The sequence below is a fragment of the Chiloscyllium plagiosum genome, unplaced genomic scaffold, assembly GCF_037043375.1.
Source record: "Chiloscyllium plagiosum isolate Xiang-an unplaced genomic scaffold, Cpla_swu_hap1 HiC_scaffold_23, whole genome shotgun sequence".
Classification (NCBI taxonomy): Eukaryota; Metazoa; Chordata; class Chondrichthyes; order Orectolobiformes; family Hemiscylliidae; genus Chiloscyllium; species Chiloscyllium plagiosum.
Window position 1 is genome coordinate 63,642,926 of NW_028270161.1, and position 17,855 is coordinate 63,660,780.

Here is a 17,855-nt window from a genome sequence, read left to right on the forward strand (position 1 = left end):
AGAATATTAGACGGAAATGTTTCAACAATAGATCTGTATCTGATAACATTAGACTGCAATGTTCCAATGTTGGAAAAAAAGTCAAAAGAACAGCAATTTTAAGTGGGAGAAGAACAGACAAAGGAAGCACATGGTGAGGTCAGTGCAGGAGACAGAGAGAGAAAAAAACTGACACCACAGTGAACCTGCACAGTTATTGCATTTGCTGTCTGAATTCATGCATCGCTGGACATCAGAGTGCGTCTGGGAAAATTAACAAATAGTTAAATTCACAATTGTTCTTGGAGGAATTGTTGGGCGAAGTCACAGCACAGAAGCAGATAAGTCAATAGTTTTAAGTGCGACCTATGGAAAATCTGCTGTAGTGATTCGTGTGTTCTTTCTTTATTCTATGTTTTTTTGAGATATTTCTCTTGACTAAGCTTAAATTATAAACCGTAACTATTAATTTAACCTAGAGCAGTGTTTTGTAGAGGAACAAGACGGTGTTATTTTCTGTGTCTGTAGATTGTGAAGCAGCAAAAATGGTCTTTAGTAGAGTAATATGCGTTTCATGTCAGATGTGGGAGTTTAAGGACAATTTGCGGGTTACTGTGGATTATATTTGTAATAAATGCTATTGGTTGCGAATCCTATCAGAGCGAATGGATCGGTTGGAGAGACAATTAGAGGCAATGAGGAATTTGGAACAACGACGGTATGTGATTAATGGCAGTTATAGGAAAGGGGAAAACTCGCAGATGCAGTCACATAGATCAGTTAATTCTAGGAAAAGTAAGAGAGGTAGGCAGGCCATTCAAACAAGTAAGCTTTTTTGGAAAATGTAGGGGAGTGATCGATTCACAGGGGAACATAGCACGAACAGCCAAGTTGATGGTACTGCGACTGGCTCTAATGCAATGGGGGGTATGTCAGGTTCCAATAGATCAATTCTGTTAGGCAACTCTCTAGTCCGAGGTACAGACAGACATTTCTGTGGCCAGCAATGAATAATAAGAATGGTGTGCTGCTTCCCTGGTTCCAGGATCAAGGATGTCTCAGAGAGGGTGCAGAATGTTCTCAAGGGAGAGCGGGGCCAGCAGGAAATCATTGTCCACATTGGGACCAAAGACGCAGGAAGGGAAAAGGTTGAGATTCTGAAGGAAAAATACAGAGAGTTAGGTAGGAATTTAAAAAGGAGGTCGTTGAGAGTAGTAAAGTCTGGATTACTCCTGGTGCTACGATCTAATGAGAATAGGAATAGACTGATAGAGCAGATGAATGCATACCTGAGGAGCTGGTGTGTGGGAAAAGGATTCACATTTTTGGATCATTTGAATATTTTTTCTGGTATAAGTGACATGCACAAGAAGGACGAGTAAGTTAGGGGGTTGGGACCCAGGGAGATATTGAGGAAAGAGATCAATCTGAGACTGGTACAGTTGAGAACAGAAGAGATTCAAACAGTCAGGGCAAGCAGGGACATAGCAGAGAACAAGGTAGGACTGATAAATTAAACTAAATTTATTTCAATGCAAGGGTCCTAATAGGGAAGGCAGATGACCTTAGGCCATTATTAGGAATATGGACGGTAATATTATAGCAATAACAGAAACATGGCTCAGGGATGGACAGGACCAGCAGCTTTGTGTTCCAGGATACAAATGCTACATGAAAGATAGAAAGGAAGGCAAGAAAGGAGGGGGAGTGGTGTTTTTGATAAGGGGTAGCATTACAGCTGTACTGAGGGAGGATATTCCCATAATTATATCCAGGGATGTTATTTGCGTGGAACTGAGAAATAAGAAAGGGTGATCACCTTATTGGAATTGTATTGTGGACACCCTAATAGTCATAGGGAAATTGTGAAACAAACATATAAGCAGATTTCAGCTCACTGTAAGAACAATTGGGTAATTTTGGTACAGGATTTTAACTTCACAAACATAGATTGGGACTGCCATAGTGTTAAGGGTTTAGATGGAGAGGAATTTGTTAAGTATGTATCTGAAAATTTTCTGATTCAGTACGTGGGTGTACCGACTGGACAAGGTGAAAAACCTGGCTTACTCTTTGGAAATCAGACAGGACAGGTGACTGAAGTGGGGGAGCATTTTGGGGCCAGCGATCATAATTCTATTAGATTTAAAATAATGATGGAAAATGTTAGAGCAGTGATTAAAGTTGAAGTTCTAAATTGAAGAATGGCGAATTTGATGGCATTAGGCAAGAACTTTCAAAAACTGATTGGGGGCAGATGTTCACAAGTAAAGGGACAGCTAAAAAGTGGGAGTCTTTCAGAAATAAGGTAACAAGACTCCCGAGAAAGTATATATTTCTGTTCGGGTGAAAGGAAAGGCTGATAGGTAAGGGAATGTTGGATGACTAAAGAAGTTGAGGGGTTGGTTAAGAAAATGAAGAAAGGATATGTCAGGTATAGACAGCATAGATCGAGGGAATCCTTAGAAGAGTATAAAGATAGTAGGAGTATACTGAAGAGGGAAATCAGGAGGGCAAAAAAGTGGACTTGAGATAGCTTTGGCAAATACAATTAAGGAGAATCCAAAGGGTTTTTAGAAATACGTTAAGGACAAAGTGATATCTAGGGAAAGGAAAAGGCTCCACAAAGATTGGCAAGGCGGCCTTTGTGTGGAGCCACAGAAAATTAGAGAGATAGTAAACGAGTATTTTGCAACAGTATTTACTGCAGTAAAGGATATGGAAGATATAGAATGTTAGGAAGTCGATGTGACATCTTGAAAATTGCCCATTCTACAAAATAGGAAGTGCTAGATGTCTTGAAACGCATAACGGTGGATATATGGCCAGGACCTGATCAGGTGTATGCTAGAACTCTTGTGGGAAGCGAGGGAAGTGATTGCTGGGCCTCTTGCTGAGGTGTTTGTACAATTGATAGTCACAGATGAGGTGCCGGAAGACTGGAGGTTGGCTAACGTGGTGCCACTGTTTAATAAAGGTGGTAATGACAAGCTAGGGAACTATAGACTAGTAAGCCTGACGTCGGTAGTGGGCAACTTGTTGGATGGAATCCTGAGGGACAGGATGTACATGTATTTGAAAACAACTGGGAGAAAGTGAAGACTGAAGATGTTGGGGATCAGAGCTTAAAAATGTGTTGCTGGAAAAGCGCAGCAGGTCAGGCAGCATCAAAGGAACAGGAGAATCGACGTTTCGGGCATAAGCCCTTCTTCAGGAAGAAACATCGATTTTCCTGTTCCTTTGATGCTGCCTGACCTGCTGCACTTTTCCAGCAATGTATTTGAAAAGGCGAGGACTGATGAGGGACAGTCAACATGGCTTTATGCGTGGGAGACATGTCTCACAAACTGGATTGAATTTTTTGAAGAAGTAACAAAGCAATTGATGAGGGCAGAGCGGTAGATGAGATCTATATGGACTTCCTTAAGGCGTTCGACAACGTTTCACATGCGAGACTGGTTAGCAAGGCTAGATATCACGGGAATGCTGAAGGACAGGATGTACATGTATTTGGAAAGACAAGGACAGATTAGGGATAGTCAACGTGGCTTTATGCGTGGGAAAACATGTCTCACAAAGTTGATTGAATTTTTTTAACAAGTAACAAAGAAGGTTGATGAGGGCAGATAGGTAGATGTGATCTATATGGACATGCTTAAGGCGTTCGACAATGATCCCAATGTGAGACTGGTTAGCAAGGTTTGATCTCACGGAAAGCAGGGAGAGTTAGCCATTTGGATACAGAATTAGCTCAAAGGTAGAATACAAGGGGGTCTTAGTGGAGGGTTGTTTTTCAGACTGGAGGCCTGTGTCCATTGGAGTGCCACAAGGATCGGTACTGGGTCCGCTACTTTTCGTCATTTATATAAACAATTTGGATGTGAGCATAAGAGTTATAGTTAGTCAGTTGCAGATGGCACCAAGATTGGAGGTGTAATTAGATTAGATTAGATTACTTACAGTGTGGAAACAGGCCCTTCGGCCCAACAAGTCCACACCGACCCGCCGAAGCGCACCCACCCAGACCCATTCCCCTACATTTACCCCTGCACCTAACATTACAGGCAATTTAGCGTGGCCAATTCACCTAACCTGCACATTTTTGGACTGTGGGAGGAAACCGGAGCACCCAGTGGAAACCCACGCAGACACGGGGAGAATGTACAAACTGAGTCGGTCGCCTCAGCGAAGAAAGTTACCTCAGAATCCAACAGGATCTTTATCGGATGGGTAATGGCCTGAGAAGTGGCAGATGGAGTTTCATTTAGATAAATGCAAGGTGCTGAATTTTGCGGAAGCAAATCTTACCAGGACTTATACACTTAATGGTAAGGTCCTAGGGAATGTTGCTGAACAAAGAGACCTGGACGTGTAGGTTCATAGCTCCTTGCACGTTGAGTCGCAGTTAGATAGAATCACGAAGAAGGCATTTGGTATGCTTTCCTTTGTTGGTCAGAGTATTGAGTACAGGAGTTAGGAGGTCATGTTGCAGCTGTACAGGACATTGGTTCGGCCACTTTTGGAATATTGCGTGTAATTCCGTGCTCCTTCCTATCCAAAAGATGTTGTGAAAATTGAAAGGGTTCAGAAAAGATTTGAAAGGATGTTTCCAGGTTTGGAGGATTTGTGCTATAGGAAGAGGCTGGACAGGCTGGTGCTGCATTCGTTACAGCATCGAAGGCTGAGGGGTGACCATAAAGAAGTTTACAAAATAATGAGGGGAATGAGGGGTGTATAGATAGACAAAGTACTTTCCCTGGGGTGCGTGAATCCAAAACGAGAGGACATAGATTTAGGGTGAGAGGGGAAGAATATAAAAGGGAACTAAGGGGCAACTTTACCATGCAGTGGGTGGTACGTGCATGGATTGAGCTGCCAGAGGAAGTGGTGAAGGCTGGTGTAATTGCATCATTTAAAAGACATTTGGATGGGTATATTAATAGGAAGGGTTTGGAGGGATATTGGCCGGGTGCTGCCAGGTGGGACTGGATTGGGTTGATTTAACTGGTCGGCATGGACGGGTTGGACCAAAGGGTCCGTTTCCGTGCTGTACATCTCTATGAATGTTCCAACAATGGACCCGAATCTGAGAACATTCGTCTGGGATGTTACAACAATGGGCAGCGGTTTATCTTCGGGTCTTTACTGCCTTTCTCAGGACTGGCCACGGTTAGAGTCGTGGATACAAGCCATTCTGATGAGTATTCAAGTCGGGTACTATTCCATGCTCGCTATTATCATTGTTCCTGGCAAGTCTATCCCTGTCAATTTTACAAACAATGGTGAAGTTCATAGCTATTTCTTTTATTTATATTGGCAAAGACGTAAACTATTATCTTCAGTTTCAGTTGTAATCTCCACTTCATTTCCATGAATTACAGACTCCACAATCCTAAACTTCTAAGAAGTAACAATACTGTTCAGAACTTCAAGACAGCCTTTTATCCTGAACTGTTTTATGTCTCTGTATTCTCTGTGTTTAAACTTGCTGACTCCCATCTCCATCATATCCCCAAACTCCATCTCTTCCTCAGTATGTTGCTGAATTAGCCATGATCTACCACTTTGTTAACGATAGATAATATGTCTCCAGTTTTCTTTTGACTACTGTTCCAGTGACAAATATTTGGACCACAAACTGTTCTCTTCAGTGCAGTTCTTTCACAATACTGACTCTTTATCAGAGTAATAATGTTACTGGACGTGAAATTCAGAGGCACAGGTTGTGACTCGAAAGGCATTATTTCAAATACTACAACAACTGATGTCAGAAGTTAAACTCGAATGAAAGAATTGGAATGAAACCACTTTCACTTAATGCAAACAAAAAAACATCAGAATTCCTTTTATTAGTTCACTGATAGCTCTTGTTAAAGAAACTTAACATTATTGCCAAGTTTGAAGTCAGTGTGACATCATCCAACACAATGGATGGATTTATATTGTCTTGACGAATCGTCTCGTGATCAAGGGCAATTAGTGATGCATAACAACTGCTGCTCTTGTCAGTGATACTGACATCCCGTGAAACAACATTTAAAGTGAAATAGCCAAGGAACTGTGAATGCTGGAGATCTGAAATAAAATTCTCCAGCGTCGAAAGTGTTGGCCACCTCTGTCAGAAGAAAAGCAGATGAAGTTTCGAGTCCAGTCGCCCTGCACAGAACTGAACGCAACCAGGAAGTCACATTATTTATGTTGGTATCAGAGATGGTTGGGTTGAAGTTCCATGGTGGTGGAGTGTAAATTAAATGTGTGGAGAAATGCCCAGAAAGAGAAAGTGAGAGTCAGAAACGGGAAAAAAACAAGCAAAGGGATTGCTGATGATGAACTGGAAGGATAATACAATTGGAGGGTATACTAACATTCCCATCTTTTCCATATTCCTGAATATGATGTCTATTTATGTATATCCCTGTTTAAAGTGAGTTATGTTCCCTCTATCTCCATCGGCATTCGGCAATGCCAATGATGGCGTTTTTGTTGCTGAAATGCAGAGAAACGTAATGTTCCATTGTCAACTGCTTCGTTGGAGAGCGGAAATGTTACTATGGGATGGAGCAGAGGTGTAACGCCTTTCTCAGCCAGGAAGAGAAACTGAGGAGAGGGAGGCATTTTCAACACTGAATGCGTGCACCATCAGTGTGGGGATTTCACTTGCTCCTGTCATTCTGATTTCAGTGTAGGTTCTGTGGATGCTTATCTTGGGTCTGTATTGGCAGATGCTATCTAGTTCGGGGAACAGATAGGAGGTTTTGTGGGAACGAGAGAGACTCACGTTTGGTATGTTGCCTCCCAGGTGCAAGGGTACGTGATGTCTCTGATCGTGTTTTCCGAGTCCTTAAGGGGGAGGGGGAGCAGCCCGAAGTCGTGGTCCACATTGGCACCAACGACATAGGTAGGAGGAGTGCCGAGGATGTTAGACAGGCTTTCAGGGAGCTAGGTTGGAAGCTCAGAGTTAGAACGAACAGAGTTGTTGTCTCTGGTTTGTTACCCGTGCCACGTGATAGAGAGTCGAGGAATAGGGAGAGAGAACAGTTAAATGCGTGGCTACAGGGATGGTGCAGGAGGGAGGGATTCCGGTATTTGGATAACTGGGGTTCTTTCGGGGGAAGGTGGGACCTCTATAAACAGGATGGTCTACACCTGAACCTGAGGGGCACCAGTATCCTTGGTGGGAGGTTTGCTAGTGCTCTTGGGGGGGGGTTTAAACTAACTCTGCAGGGGCATGGGAACCCAGACTGTAGCTTTAGGGTGCAGGACCTGGAGTGTAGGGAGGTTAGGAACATGGCATCAATTTCCAAGGAGGGTGTCTGTAAACAGGAAAGTGGTTTGAAGTGTGTATACTTCAATTCAAGAAGTATACGAAATAAGGTAGGTGAACTTGCAGCGTGGGTTGGTACCTGGGACTTTGATGTTGTGGCTATTACGGAGACATGGGTAGAACAGGGACAGGATTGGCTGTTGCAGGTTCCAGGGTTTAAATGTTTTAGTAGGGTCAGAGGTGGGGGTAAAAGAGGGGGAGGTGTGGCATTGCTTGTCAAAGATAGTATTACAGCTGTGGAAAGGACGATGGATGAAGACTCGCCATCTGAGGTAGTTTGGGCTGAGGTTAGGAATAGGAAAGGTGAGGTCACCCTGTTAGGAGTTTTTTACAGGCCTCCTAATAGTCCTAGAAACGTAGAAGAAAGGATTGCGAGGATGATTCAAGAGAAGAGTGAAAGTAATAGGGTGGTTGTTATGGGGGACTTTAACTTTCCTGATATTAATTGGGAAAGCTATAGCTCAAGTTCGTTAGATGGGTCAGTGTTTGTCCAATGTGTGCAGGAGGGTTTCCTGACACAATATGTAGATAGGCCAACAAGAGGTGAGGCCATACTGGATTTGGTTCTGGGTAATGAACCAGGCCAGGTGTTAGAATTAGAGGTAGGTGAGCACTTTGGGGACAGTGACCACAATTCGGTGACCTTTACTCTAGTGATGGAGAGGGATAAGTGTGCACTACAGGGCAAGAGTTATAGATGGGGGCAGGGAAATTATGATGCTGTGAGGCATGACTTAGGATGTGTGGCCTGGAAAAGTAAGCTTCAATGCAAGGGTGTAATTGATATGTGGAGCTTGTTCAAGGAGCAACTATTGAGTGTCCTTGATAAGTATGTGCCCATCAGGCAGGGAGGAAAGGGTCGTGTGAGGGAGCCGTGGTTTAATAAGGAATTGGAATCCCTTGTTAAATGGAAGAGGGCGGCTTATGTAAAGATGAGGCGTGAAGGTTCAATTGGGGCGATTGAGAGTTATAAGGTAGCCAGGAAGGACCTGAAGAGAGAGCTAAGAGCAGCAAGGAGGGGACATGAAAGGTCCTTAGGTTGGTAGGATTAGGGAAAACCCTAAGGCTTTCTATAGGTATGTCAGGAATAAAAGAATGACTAGGGTAGGAATAGGTCCAGTCAAGGATAGTAGTGGGAAGTTGCGTGTGGAGGCTGAAGAGATTGGGGAGACACTGAATGAATACTTTTCGTCAGTATTCAATCAGGAACAGGACATTGTTGTCAATGTGAGTACTGAGTCACAATTAAGTAGAATGGATGGCTTTGAGGTATGTAGAGAAGAGGTGTTGGAAATTCTGGAAAGGGTGAAAATAGATAAGTCCCCTGGGCCTGATGGCATTTATCCTAGGATTCTCTGGGAAGCAAGGGAGGAGATTGCAGAGCCATTGGCCTTGATTTTTATGTCCTCGTTGTCTACAGGAGTAGTGCCAGAAGATTGGAGGCTAGCAAATGTGGTTCCCTTGTTCAAGAAGGGGAGTAGGGATAACCCTAGTAACTATAGGCCGGTGAGTCTCACTTCTGTTGTGGGCAAAGTCTTAGAGAGAATTGTAAGGGATAGGATTTATGAACATCTGGATAGGAATAATGTGATCAAGGATAGTCAGCATGGTTTTATGAAGGGCAGGTCGTGCCTCACAAACCTTATTGAATTCTTTGAGAAGGTGACTAAGGAGGTGGACGAGGGTAAAGCAGTAGATGTGGTGTATATGGATTTTAGTAAGGCGTTTGATAAGGTTCCCCATGGTAGACTACTGCAAAAAATACGGAGGTATGGCATTGAGGGTGAGTTGGAGGTTTGGATTAGGAGTTGGCTGGCTGGAAGAAGACAGAGGGTAGTAGTTGATGGCAAAGGTTCATCTTGGAGTGCCGTCACTAGTGGTGTTCCGCAAGGATCTGTTTTGGGACCATTGCTGTTTGTCATTTTTATAAATGACCTGGAGGAGGGGTTAGAAAGTTGGGTGAGCAAGTTTGCGGATGATACGAAAGTCGGAGGAGTTGTAGACAGTGAGGAAGGATGTGGCAGGTTACAGCGGGATATAGATAAGCTGCAGAACTGGGCAGAAAGGTGGCAAATGGAGTTCAATGTAGCTAAGTGTGAGGTGATTCACTTTGGTAAGAGTAATAAAAAGATGGGGTACTGGGCTAACGGTCGGATACTTGGTAGTGTGGATGAGCAGAGGGATCTTGGTGTCCATGTACACAAATCTTTGAAAGTTGCCACCCAGGTAAATAGTGCGGTGAAGAAGGCATATGGCGTACTGGCTTTTATTGGTAGAGGAATTGATTTCCGGAGTACTGAGGTCATGTTGCAGTTGTATAAGACTCTGGTGCGGCCACATCTGGTGTATTGTGTGCAGTTTTGGTCGCCATACTATAGGAAGGATGTGGAGGCACTGGAACGGGTGCAGAGGAGGTTTACCAGGATGTTGCCTGGTATGGTAGAAAGATCGTATGACGAAAGGCTGAGGCACTTGGGGTTGTTTTCATTGGAGAAAAGAAGGTTTGGGGTGACTTGATAGAGGTGTATAAGATGATTAGGGGTTTAGATAGGGTCGACAGTGAGAATCTTTTTCCTCGTATGGAGTCAGCTATTACAAGGGGGCATAGCTTTAAATTAAGGGGGGGTAGGTATAGGACAGATGTTAGGGGTAGGTTCTTTACTCAGCGAGTCGTGAGTTCATGGAATGCCCTGCCAGCAGCAGTGGTGGACCCTCCCTCATTATGGGCATTTAAGCGGGCATTGGATAGGCATATGGAGGATAGTGGGCTAGTGTAGGTTAGGTGGGCTTGGATCGGCGCAACATCGAGGGCAGAAGGGCCTGTACTGCGCTGTATTCTTCTATGTTCTATGTTCTATGTTCTATGCTGGGTTGATTCCGGGAGAACCGAGGGTATGGGGACCCCACTCTGGACACTGCATGTACAGAATGGCTGGGTCCATGGGAAACAAATGGAGCCGAGACTGCACAGAAGGGAAGCTCTGTAAATAGAGAGCAGGAGGCACTGCAATTGTCTCCCTGGGATTTCCAGAAAAATGTTTTCTAAGCTGGACCCATTCCAAGTTTAAAGTATCAAAATTTCAAAATTTTGGTGGTCACTGAGCTGTATCCCCTCCTTAAGTATAACCTGCAGCGTCACACCAGTGAGAGGACGGTGCTGACTCTCACCATGGAGTGAACTGGACTGATTCTGGAACTTTCCAGGCAGGAGTGTGTGACATATCCACTATCTGCGGAGTGCAGCCCGCCGCTGTATTCACTGGCTGATAGAAGCCATCTGCCCACTAACAGGAATGTAGTGGTTCTGTCTCCACAGAGGAAGGTACAGAAACAAACAGAGGAAACAGAGTGAGAGGTGTAAAAGACAAACTTGAGGAAGTTAGAATTAATAAAAATTATGTCTTTGCACATCACGTTAAACTGATTTTGGTAAGGTGTTGCGTTTTGATGAGCTATATCACAGAGTACTGAGGAGGAGGAGAACAGAGTCAGTGGAAGAATTATTGATTATTCTTCAAAGTTTGTTAGATGCTGGAAATGATCCTGAAGACTGGAAAACAGCTATTGTAACTATAAATATTTAAAACAGGATGGAAAGCAAAAACAAAAATCTGGACATTGGATAGCTTAATGTCAGCTGTGTCGAAAGAAAACATTGGAACCTGTTATAAGCAATGTGTCAACTAGACACTTGAAAAATAATGATATGGTATGGTAGATTCGGTCTAGATTCAGCAACGGGAAATGATCTTTGATAAACCTGCTGGAGTTTGTGGAGATTGTTCGCTGTGACATCGACAATTGAGAACCAGTGGGAGTGGAGTATTTGAATTTTCAGGAGACGCTTGACATAGTTGAATACAGGTGAGTGGGGAATGTTAAATTCCATAGGTATGTAGGTGGGGAATATATACCACATGGATTTTAAAAATGTATAATGGAGTCAACGAAGGGAGTAGTGCATTCTCTGGACTGAAGGTTTGTGGGGGATCAGAAGGATCAGTGTTTTTGCAGTAACTCTTCGCAAGGTCTAAAGATTATTCTGATGTGAACAACAAATATCATCATTTTCTTTATGTTTCTTAATTGGTGAGAGGTTGGGAAGTGCTGCTGTTGAAATGGACCTGGATGCTCTTGGTTATATAAATAATGATCGCCATGCTACCAAGACAGTGCAGAGGAGTTTCACCAGAGCATGATGAAACCATGACGAGACAGTGTAGGAAGTATGCGTTTAATTTGTAGCGCTGAGAGAGAATAACAAGGTGAAACTTGATGGTTATGGACGCACAATCATTATGTCACAAACAGCTGAATTGGGTGAAAATTACATACTTTTCATAAGATGCTCAATTTCCGATAGTTTATGTGCTTGGACAGAGCTTCTTGTCTATTGACAGAGAGATACAATCTCAATGAACTCTGAACACTTTCATGCGAAGTTACTGTGGGACCCTGCACTGAATGTTACTTTGTACACAAGCTGTCAGCGGCCAAAATACCTTAATTGTGAAGCTGTTAGCCATTGCCCACCACCTGCTGAACTCCAAAGAGACCACGGGTCTGCCTTCTTGGAGATGGAAGACACATTGGAGAATTGTTAAAAGATTGGCTTCATGTTAAATTAACACATATGTACTATGAGTAATGCAATCATGTTGAACAAGATGCTGCAGTCTAACTGTGGGGTTCCCGCTCATTTATTTGTGATGTTGTGGCATTTCTGACACCTTGTGTTCCTGGGTTAGTGACTTGAGAAGTCGAATAATCTCCTCCTGTTCCTTAGTAATTGACTCCGAGTGTGAAATAGTCACTTTCTGATCCCGTGTTAGTGACTAGTGGGAGTGAGCAGAGTCCTTGTCTTCCTGTGTAACAGGCAGGAGGGACAGAGTGGGCTATCACTCTTCTTTCCCAGTAGTTTTGAATGGGTTCCCCACATTCTTGTGAACCCAGATTGACGTGTGGAATGAACTCCTCCTTTTACAGTGGAAATGTGCAGTGCTGTTACATGAATGTTACCCAGACTTTAACAGCACAATATTGAATGTTGTCCAGGTCTTGTTGTACATGGACACAGACTGCTTCAGGAGCTGAAGGGGTCAAATTGTTCTGACCGTTTTGTGACCTTCAGTGAATATCCGCTCTTCGGATCTGACTGGACTAAATGGGATGAATGGACTGCTACCACACTGCAGGGATTCATCTCTGACAAACTGGAGATGCCTGGCCTGAGGAAGATACCCTGGGGATGTCCTGCAGTGATGTGCCACGGCTGCGATGCCCACCGACGATAAACGTTTTCCAATGAGATATAAATAACGCCAAAGTGTGGAGAGGTCACTATCGATTTTCATGAAGTGCAATTCTGCTCAGGCTCCCTGTGTCCCCTCTTTTGTTCCTATCAATAGGTCATCTTGTAGAAGCAGAGAATGTTTTCTTCAAACAGATGGTAGTGAAAGTCAGGATTTCTCTTCCACAGAGAGTTTCGTGAGCTCAATCACTGAAAGGGAACAGTGGTGACCCGCAAGGAACTGTTCTGGGATCTCTGTTCTTTATGATTTTTGTAAGTGACGTGGATAAGTAAGTGGAAGGGTGGGTTAGTAAGTTTTCCGATGGCTCAAAGGTTCTGGAGTGGTACAGAATGTGGAGGGCTATTGTAGGTGCAACGGGACATTGACAGACTGCAAAATGGTGCTCATAAGTGGCAGATGGAGTTCAGCCTGGAAAAGTGTAAAGTGATTCTGCTGCCAGCTCGAATGTGAAACCAGAATACCGAGTTAAAGACAGGATTTCTGGCAGTGTGGAAAAACTGGACGTTGGTGTCCATGTCAACAGATCCCTCAAAGTTGCCACTCCGGTTGATAGGGCTGTTAAGAAGTCGGATAGTGTGTTGGCTTTCATTTACGGGGGTGGGGGGGTGGGGGTGGGGGGGGTGGGGGGAGAGTTGAGTTTAAGCGCCACGAGGTTATGCTGCAGCTCTGGACATCGCTGATTAGACCACACTTGGAATATTGTGTCCAGTTTTGGTCACCTCTTTATTGGAAAGGGTGTACAGGAAATTTATTAGGATGTTGCCTGGGCTGGAATGCAAGTCTTATGAAGAACGGAGCTCAGACTTTTCTCATTGGAGTGAAGAAGGATGAGAGTTGACTTGACAGTGGTGTACAAGATGGTGAGAGGCATAAATACAATGGATAGCCAGACCTTTTTCTGAAGGCAGAAATGGCTATCTCAAGTGGGGCATCATTTGGAGGAATGTTTCAGGGAGATGTCAGTGGGAGGTTCTTTACACAGAGAGTGATGGGTGTGTGGAATGCACTGCCAGCAGTGGTAGTACAATAGGGACATTTATGCAATGCTTGAATAGGCACGTGGAAGATCGTACAAATTTAGAGCATTTAGGTTAGTTTGATCTTAGATTAGGATAAATGGTCGGCACAACATTGAGGGCCAAAGGGCCTGTACTGTGCTGTACTGTTCTATGTTCTATGTTCTATGAAAGCATTTACACAGACTTTAGATGGATTTTGATCTGTCAGAAAGGTGAGGGCTATGAAGAATCCGGCATTGAAGACGATTTGAGACTGAGAGCAGATCAGCTCTCTGATCTTAGAGAAGAGTAAGGCAGGTGTGTGACTTGAATGACATGTTCCTGTTTCTGATGTTCTCACATTATGTTGTTGGAAAGTTAGTGGATGCTATTTTCCTGGATGTTCTGTTATTGGATATTGTAGTCACTGAGAGCAACGGATGTTGTTAGCCATCTCTGGGGAGGTATCTCGGTTGTATTAGCAGTGCAGCTGGGCCGACAACATGACCAACAAATGAAGCACAAGTTGCGGAGAGGGCAGGTCTGTAGAGAAACATGAGGGGCTTCTTTCATATCCAGCCTGGGTTTTCCAATTTACACTTTGCACATTTCCCAAACCATGTGTGACAGTCTGGAGGGACAAAATGGTCTTCTCTGTTTCTGTGCACCAGGTGATAGCAGTAAGTGGCCTGCTCCTGACTATCAGGTTTGAAGGACTGAATGGAACACAGAAACATGAGACTGAAGAGCAGGAGTGGGTCATCAGAAACTTTGAACTTTCTCCACCAGGCCGATCAGGTTGGTCTCAGCTCCACTTTCCTGTCTGTATCTCATTATCCATGACTCACTACTCTGTCAAATATTTAGCTAGCTCAGCATTGAATAAATGAAAAGAAACAAATATAACCTAAAATTCTGGAGAAGGGAATTCCCATTTGAAATGCCCTTTTTAGAATTTCTCCTCAGCCCACTTGTAGAATCAGAGAGTCATACAACATGGACCCTTTACTCCAGCTTGCCCACACCAACCACATATCCCAATTTGATCTAGTCCCATTTGCCGCCATTTGGCCTATATCCCACTGAATCATTCCGATTTATGTATCTAGAACAAAGAACAAAGAAAATTTACAGTCCAGGAACAGACCCTTCGGCCTCCAAGCCTGAGTCGTTCCAAATGTACTGTCTGAACTTGTCAGTCAATTCCAAAACCTCTTTCCCTACCTATTCATACATTCCAGACGCATCTTAAATGAATCTACCGTGCCTGCCTCTAACATCTCTGCTGGCAATGCGTTCCAAACGCCCACCACCCTCTGTGTGAAGTGCTTGCCGCATGTATCCCCCTTAAACTTTCCAGCTCTCACCTTGAAAATGTGACCTCTCGTTATTGAATCCTTCACCCTGTGAAAGAGCTTATCTCTATCCCTGTCTATATCCTTCATGACTTTGTAGACCTCAATCAGGTCACTCGTAAATCTCCTTTTTTGAAAGAAAATAAGCCTAACCTACTCAACATTTCTTCATAGCTAGCATCTTCCATACCAGGCAACATCTATCCAGATATATTCTAAATGTGCAATTAGATCCGCTTTCAACACTTATCTGACAACATTTTCTGTAAACGCACCATCTTCTGCATGAAAAAGATAACTTTACGGTCCCTTCCAAATCTTACCACTGTCACCTTAAACCTGTGCCGTCTAGTTCTGGATTCCCCTACCCTGGGAAAATGATCTTGGCCTTTCAGAGTATCCATACCCCTCAGGATTTTATAAACCACTTTCCTGTCACCCCTCAGCCACCGAAATTCCAGGGGAAAAAAGAACCTCAACCTGTTCATCCTCTTCCTGAGGCTCAAACCTTCCAGTACCGGAACATCATTGTAAGTCTTTATTGCGCCCTCTCAACATCCTCCCATCAACATAGCCAACTGAATTGTATGCAGTATTCTTAAAGTGGCCTCACAAGCGTGCTGTACAGGCGCAACATGCCACATCAACTTCGATATTCAATGTTCTGACCGATTAAGTCACGCATGCCAAACGTGTGATTCACCACTCTGTCCACCAACAACTCCACCTTGAAGGAACTATGAATCTGCACCTGTAGGCATCTTTGTTCGTCAACATTCTTCAGGGCACTACCCTGCTATAACTTAACGAAAATTCCAAACGTCACAAATATCGAACTTAAACTCTATGCACCAGTCCTTGGTGCTTTGATGGTCAACGGTGCTGTTGTACTCTGAGACAATCCTCTTCGCTGTCCACGACACCACTTTTTTGATGTAAACTGTAAACTTTCTAACCATGCCTCCAATATTTATTTCCAAGTCATTTGTATACATGATGAAAAGCAATGAGATCAGCATTGATTCTTTCAGCGCACCGCTGGCCACAGGCCTCTAGACTGGAAAACAAACTGTAACCTTCAATCCAATTTTGTATCCAATTAGTTAACTTTCCATGTGATCGAACCTTTTACTGATCTCTCTACGATGCGGAAGCTTGTTAAACGCCGTGCTGAAGTCTGTGTAAACTGGGCACACCACAGTGCCTTCGTGAATCGTCTTTGCCACCTCTTCAAAATACTCAATCATGTCAAAGAGACATGATTTCCGTCATGCAAAGCCATGCTGATTATCCCTAATCAGTCCTTGTCTTTCCAAATGCATGTAAATCCAATCCCTCAGAATCCCCTCCAACAACTACAGGACACTGATGTTAGGCTCATTGAGTCGTTAATTTGTCCTGTGTTTGGATCACTGTTCCGTGTTAGATTAGATTACAATACAGTGTGGAAACAGGCTCTTCGGCCCAACACGTCCACCCCGACCCGCCGAAGCACAACCCACCCATACCCCTACACTTACCACTTACCTAGTACTACGGGCAATTTAGCATGGCCAATTCACCTGACCTGCACATCTTTGGACTGTGGGAGGAAACCGGAGCACCCGGAGGAAACCCACGCAGACACGGGGAGAATGTGCAAACTCCACTCAGTCAGTCGCCTGATGTGGTGAATTGAACCCGGGTCTCTGGCGCTGTGAGGCAGCAGTGCTAACCACTGTGCCACCGTGCAACCCATTAGGTGTGTTCTAGTCCTATACCTCCACTGGTCACAAAAATGTTTTAATTAGAACTAGTTTGGTGGTATGGCCAATGATAAAGTTCTCATAGTGTATCAGGGTCAGTGTGAGGAACAAGTCAGGCAGATTTCTTTAATCTGCTAAAATAAACGCACGTGTATGACCAAAACAAATTTACTCAAACTATGATGGAAAGAAGAGAGACAAGAGGATATTGCAAATATGCAGATTGATATTTCCCGGTGAAAAATACTGCGGAACACACACACACACACACACATACATACACACAACACACACACACACACACACACATACACACACATACACACACACAAACGTGTTTTGTTCAAATATTGTTCTACTTGTAGAGTCAGAGAGTCGTACAGCATGGAGACAGGCTCCTTCGTCCAAACTGGTCCATGTTGACCCGAATGTCCATCCACGCTAACCATTTCCCTACACTTGACGCATAAGCTTCGGAACCTTTCCTATCCATGTACTTGTCCAAATGCGTTTTAAGTATTATTAATGTAAATGCCTCAACCACTTCCACTGGCAGCTCTTTCCATATGTGTACCACCCCCATGCAAAAAAGTTGCCCCTCAGGTTAGCTTTTATTTTTTTCCTCTCTAACCTTAAACTGATGCTTTCTAGTCCTACTTTGAATTAGATTAGATTACAGTGTGGAAACAGGCCCTTCGGCCCAACAGGTCCACACCGCCCCGCCGAAGTGCAACCCACCCATACCCCTACATTTACCCCTTACCTAACAATACGGGCAATTTAGCATGGCTAATTCACCTGACCTGCACATCTTTGGACTGTGGGAGGAAACCGGAGCACCCGGAAGAAACCCACACAGACACGGGGAGAACGTGCAAACTCCACACAGTCAGTCGCCTGAGTCGGGAATTGAACCCAGGTCTCTGGCGCTGTGAGGCAGCAGTGCTAACCACTGTGCCACCGTGCCGCCCACAATTCCTCGATTCCCCAGCTCTTGGGGGCGGGGGGTGAATCCATTGACCACATCAATGCCTCTCATAATCTTGTACATTATTTTTAACAACCCCCCCCCCCCCCTTAGTCTCCTATGCTCTAACGAAAAATATCATAGCTTGTACAACCTCTCCCTGTTACTCAGACCA

The 17,855-nt window shown here is 44.0% G+C and overlaps 1 protein-coding gene across 1 annotated transcript in view; it reads left to right on the forward strand.

Moving 5' to 3' along the window:
* Positions 1-5,053: 5,053 nt before the first annotated feature.
* The window catches only part of LOC148145911 (putative G protein-coupled receptor 139), a 108,254-nt gene continuing 95,452 nt past the window's right edge, over positions 5,054-17,855 (forward strand). Inside the window, exon 1 of the mRNA XM_087999751.1 lies at positions 5,054-5,228. Within this exon, the coding sequence (XP_087855877.1) occupies positions 5,054-5,228 (175 nt within the window). The remainder of the gene's footprint in view (positions 5,229-17,855) is intronic.